The sequence below is a fragment of the Castanea sativa genome, chromosome 11 (assembly GCF_040712315.1).
Source record: "Castanea sativa cultivar Marrone di Chiusa Pesio chromosome 11, ASM4071231v1".
Lineage (NCBI taxonomy): Eukaryota > Viridiplantae > Streptophyta > Magnoliopsida > Fagales > Fagaceae > Castanea > Castanea sativa.
The window spans coordinates 47,100,699-47,106,649 of record NC_134023.1 but is presented as its reverse complement, the minus strand read 5'-3'; the positions used below and the strand labels follow the sequence as shown (position 1 = coordinate 47,106,649).

The window sequence follows — 5,951 nt, the reverse complement described above, 5'->3', positions numbered from 1 at the left end:
AGTGGACACCATAGGTTAAAACTTTCTAAAAAAAATAATACTTTTTGATCCAAAAAATTTTCTTAATAAATTATCCTCAAGAATATTAACTCCATCCGAAAGAAACTATCAAACTGCCATCGGTATGTGCCAATTCATTTCATTGCCCAAGATTTGGTTAATTTGTGTTCGGAAAACTACGGATTTTCTATATTTTTACTTAATTGTTTTGAACATTGTGCTTTTCTTAAATCCTTATATTTAGTGCCCTAGATAAAATTAATCCAAACATTGCTACATCTTTTGAATCCACATGTGAAGTAACACCATCACTTATCCTGGTGTCATTTTCTCCATTGCACAATGTCTCACCTAGGTAGCCTCTTCACAAATTCTACATACCTAAAAGAAAATTGGGCCTTAGATGGATTTGAGACTAGAATGGCACTAGATTTGAGAGGTGTTGTGTCCACTAACCATGCTCATGCCCACTCAATGTATAATTTAGGTCCCATTAATATATATATATATATATATATATATATATATATATATAAACATATAATTTAGGTCATATAGACATATCATGAAAAGAGAGAGAGAGGAATCCATACCTTTAGGCTCTGTTTGGGAGTTCATAAGGGAATGAAATGGAATGGAATAGAATGATCATAAGGGAATGGAATGAAATGTATTTAAGTAAGGGAAAGGAATGGAAAAGAATGGAATGGAATTAAGTAACCTTGATTGGATGTTTTAAAATAAATGAATAGAAAGGAATGAAAATGAATGGAATGTAAGTAATCTTATTTGGAGCAACATGGAGAGAATGAAATGGAATCATTTTATGAAAATATTACTATTAGACCCCTATTTTAAAATAAAGGATTGAATATATAGGGGTATTTTGAGAGTTTTAGTAAAAAAATCATTAAATCTAATTTCATTCTCTTCCATTCCTCCCAATTTCGAGGGAAATGAAAATTTGAGGTTTTAAGAGAATAGAGAGGAATGAGTGTTCCCTTCTACCCATTTCATTCCCTCCCACTTAAACTCCCAAACAAGGGAATGAACTTTCCATTCCCTCTATTAAAACTTCCAAACAAGGGAAGTGAAGAATATTCTAAAATTATTCTTTTCATTCCTTTCCATTCCATTCCATTCCCTCCTCCCAAACGAGGCCTTAATGAAGAAAAACTATGATATGGGAATAAATGTGTACTTTGTGGGGAAGTCTATGAATGCATCTAAGTCCTAACTCCATAAAAAACATTTGGCACCACATTACAAATAAATCCAAATAAAATTTTCTCTCCGTACTCTCACTAGTACTTTCTCCCCTTCTCCTTTCCCCTACTAGCTGTAGCCAGAGTACCCTCATCTGTTCTCCCTTGCCTCCATCTACCACCCCATCAAACCATCTCCCTCCCTCGTTTCATCCCAGATCAGACCAACTCTCTCTCTCTCTCGTCCATCACCGCGAAATCACCACCCCCTTCCCCTCTCACCATGGAGGTCTCGGACCTCATCGCTTGCACGGAAAAAGTTTCCTGCGAAGATGCCAAAATAGAGCTCCCTCCAAACCAAGGTCCTTCCACCTCCCCAAAACTCATACTCCTCGCCAAACTCATCACTAACAAAGATATAGGTCTCGCCTATGTTAAGGACGTGGTACGAAAGGCGTAGAACCCAGTCTACCCTCTGGAGGTGAAATGAATGGATAAGGACATTTTTCTGTTCTCTTTTAGCCATGAAGTGGGCCACAGAGCGTACCATAGATGACCATGGTCTTGCAAGAGAGGCCATCTTATTCTCAAGAAATGGGGCCCTAAAGTCACTTGGCAAGAAGTAGAGTTCTCTTCATCAACTTTCTGGGTCCAAGTCCATGGCCTCCCTGCCTTGTGGAATACTGAGGATAACCTCAAGAAGATAGGTTCGAGGTTAGGAGAAGTTATTGAAGTGGATTTAGTTGATGAACCAGGCGGTGCATGGAAAAAATTCATCAGAATCCATGTGAACATCCTTGTGGGAAAACCGTTACTCCTTGGCCTCTTCCTTCCCCGACCAAACAAGCCGAACTCGTGGATTGGTCTAAAGTATGAAAAGCTCGTTGATGTCTGTTACAAGTGTGGAGTTATAGGGAACCAAGAAATAGTATGTACGGGAACCATTTTCCAGCTCTACAAGTCCAACAGTGCTAGGTTCAAAGCTGCTGGACCATGGCTCCGACCTGGGCATGACACACTTCCACCTGGGGTTTTCGAGCAAACAGATGAAGTTGATAATGTGACCATAGCTTCTCAGGGACTGTCACCAGAAAATTATAGCAACTCCGTGCGAGTTGGTACGCCTGAAAAAGCAATACCAATGTCGTACAATTTGCATCAAGTGCCCTGTACCAGCCCACTACCTACACAGGACAGGTGGCACTCCCATGACATTCTCACCTCCACTACTACAGTAGGTACGACTTGTACTATCTCTGCAACGACTACCCAAGCTGAGCTGGATTCACCGCTAGAGACAACGGTCCCCTACCACATCTCTTGCACTAAGGCAAAGACCCGAGCGGGCCCTAAAACCAAAACACCAGCCCATGGTTTTCGAAAGTTATTTCGGCAAACTCCAGTACAAGTGGAACTCAGGTCCATTGAGAACCTTGACTATCCCCTTTCAGCCCAAAACCCAAATGGCCCAAACCATGCTAATAACCCAACCAACCAACAAACTTCAGCTGATTACTCTAAATCCCTAAATACCCAATCCTCCACAATCCTCACATTGTCGTTTTCCACCATCTCTGAACCATATCAAAAGCTCTAAACCCCACTTCCATCCACACCAAATGAAATGCCACCTCCATCAAACTCTCTGAAAAGGAAAGTTTCGGAAAAAGAGCTTGAGGTCTTTGCCAAACGCCTCAAAATTGCTGCAAGGGGGCTAGAGACAATCTTGACCCAGAAACAGTAGCTCTCATTCCCCAGTCGGACTTGGAGTATTTCATAATCAAGGAAAGCCAAAGAGCGGAAGATGAAGCACGCAATGGTAAGTCCTTTTATCATACTCTATCTGAAATCTGCTTGCACTCTAATACAAAATCCAACTCAACTACCTATACAGCCGAGGAGGCGGGCCTTATCATGCCCCCACCGCCACGCCTCGAAAGTTCGAGCCTTAAAGGCTTAAATAAAAGGGGCTAGGCCTGAGTTAATTTTTCTGTCTGAAACTAAAGCCATTGGTAGTAGAATGGAGTATGTTAGAAACTCTATTAAGTTTGATCATTTGTTAGTTGTTGAAGCAAAAGGAAAAGCAGGAGGTCTTTGTATTTTGTGGAAAGATAGGTTGTCTGTTAAGGAGGTGGAATACAATAAAAATCTTATTGTTGTTAAAATTAGCGATTTGGCATGTGAGTGGCTCTTTGTGGGTTTCTACGGCCTAACCCATCAAAAAAGAAGAAAGCTTGGGAAAATCTCATGGCATTACTTGAATCTCACCAAGGACCCTGGATGTGCTTCGGGGACTTTAATTATGTGCTAAATGAAAGCGAAGCAGTAGGAGGTAAGAAAGGTAGTCCCTCCACAAATTATCTCAAGGATTTGATGTTTGAGGTTGGGGCCATTGATTCAGGTTTCTCTGGTGGCAAATACATATGGGCGAAAGGTAAATGGGGAAATGCTGCAATTAAAAGAAGACTGGACAGAGAAATTGCCAACATCGCGTGGAGGCTGGAATACCTAAAAGCAACATTATCCCATCTCGGGGCAATAGGTTCTGATCACACCCCTATTGTTCTCGACACGAACCCCCAGGCAGGTTTTGCTCATCGACCTTTCAGATTCGAGGTTGCCTGCCTTAGGGACGACCGTTGTGGCTCGGTTATTGATAGTGCTTGGGGTGAGGAACACACTGGATCAGATTTCATTAAATTGTGTAAAAAGCAAGCAGCTACTAGGGAAGCTCTCAAAAAGTGGAATTAGGAGGTGTTTGGAAAGTGCCAAGACAGGATCAATTCCCTTATGCAGCATATCAAGGACATCCAGAGACAGCCCGTGCTGAGCCAATCTAGGGAAGTAGAAGCAGGCCTCCAAGCTGAACTAATGGAATGGCTCCTTCGGGGCGAAACCCTGTGGCGCCAGAAATCAAGGAAACTATGGCTAAACTTAGGAGACAAAAATTCCAAATTCTTCCATCTTTCCACGATTATCAGAAGAAAAAGGAACAGCATCAACGCCATACGTGATGGAGAGGGCTCATGGATTACTGAGGGTAACGCAATCAGGAAAACTTTCCTTAATCATTTCAAAGATCTGTTTCAGCAGAATGTATCTGATTTTCCACCTCACTTTGAACATCTAATTCTGCCATGTATCACAAAGGATGAAAATGCTAAGCTTTGTAGAATTCCCTCTCATGATGAAATCAAATCCACTCTTTTCAGCATGCATGACCTTAAAGCCCTGGGTCCAGACGGTTTCCCGGCCATTTTCTATAAGAATTTCTGGACTACCATTGGTGACACCGTCATAAATGTTGTCACATCCTTCTTCATCAGAGGGACCATGCCTAGGGAGGTAAATTGCTCACTCATTGTCCTTATCCCCAAAATTTCTAACCCCACTATTGTAAATCATTTTAGGCCAATAAGCCTCTGCAACGTAGTTTACAAAATCATATCCAAGCTCTTGGTGGCAAAGCATAGACCACATCTGGAAAAAATTATTTCCCCAGCACAATCCACATTCATCCCCAACAGACGGATTGCTGAAAATCATGTCATTGTTCAAGAGATTCTCTACAGCTTCAAGTCTTGAAAAACCAATCTGGGTCTAATGGCTATTAAACTCGATCTTCAAAAGGCATACGATAGGACCAGCTGGGAATTCGTTCAACTGCATGTCATCGATATCCTTTGAAGTCCTTCTCCATCTCGGCTTTAATGAAGTTTTTTCTAATTGGATTCTCAACTGCATGTCATCGATATCCTTTGAAGTCCTGGTCAATGGTGGTAAAACGGAGAGCTTCAAACCAAGCAAAGGGCTCAGGCAAGGGGACCCGCTCCCCCCTTACCTTTTTATAAAGGGACAAGAAATACTATCTAGGATGTTGGACAAAGAACTAAGACAAAGAAACATTGGTGGAATTAGAACAAGTAAAAGTGGTCCCATAATCACACACATGATGTATGCGGATAATATCATCGTGTTTTCCAAAGCTTCTAAAAAAGATGCAATCACAATTAACCACATCCTAAACAAGTATTGCAGCTAGTCTGGTCAACAAGTTAATAGGGAGAAGTCGGGCATTCTTTTCTCAAAGCACACTCAAAGTAACACTCGGAGACCTTTGAAGAATATTCTTCAGACGAGGTCCCTTAAAAAAGATAAAATTTACTTGGGTGCACCTCTCCTCCTGTCCAGAGCACTTGCAAAAGATTTCTCTTACTAAGAATCAAAAGTAGAAGCCAAGCTCGTGATGGAGGACCAAGTGTCTTTCGTGGGCTAGGAGAAGTACTCTCATTTGCTCAGTTGCCCAATCCATTCTGAATTACAGCATGTCTACCTTCAACATTCCTAAGAAAGTGTGCGAGAACCTTGACTCTATGTCCAGGAGATTTTGGTGGAATCTGAAGAAATCAAAGGGTAGGTTTCTAGCTTGGAGATCGTGAGATAAGCTTTGCTACCCAAAGAGTCAAGGTGGACTCGGATTCAAAAAAGCAAAGGATATCAATACTGCTCTCCTTGGAAAGCTTGCTTGGATGATCACCTCCAAAAGGGATAGCCTTTGCATGAATATTCTGAGGGCTAAATACAAAGTTTCAGAAGACTGGCTACTCTCGGAACCACCTAAGAGAGCCTCACCTATATGGAGAGCTATTGAACTGGCAAAGAAAGTCATTGTTAAAGGAGCATGCTATACCATTGGCAATGGGGCATCCATTAATGTCTAGTCGGACCCTTGGGGTCTCTGGATAG

General features: G+C 41.7%; 1 protein-coding gene across 1 annotated transcript; it reads left to right on the top strand.

The window, feature by feature from the left end:
* Positions 1 to 3,452: 3,452 nt before the first annotated feature.
* On the top strand, positions 3,453 to 3,956 carry LOC142616606 (uncharacterized). Its single transcript, XM_075789422.1, has one exon. The coding sequence runs from the start codon at positions 3,453 to 3,455 to the stop codon at positions 3,954 to 3,956; it is 504 nt and encodes a 167-aa protein (XP_075645537.1).
* The last annotated feature ends 1,995 nt before the right edge of the window (positions 3,957 to 5,951 follow it).

Coding starts and splice junctions, on each gene's coding strand:
- LOC142616606 (XM_075789422.1), top strand. CDS start 3,453: ATGGCATTACTTGAATCTCACCAAGGACCCTGGATGTGCTTCGGGGAC.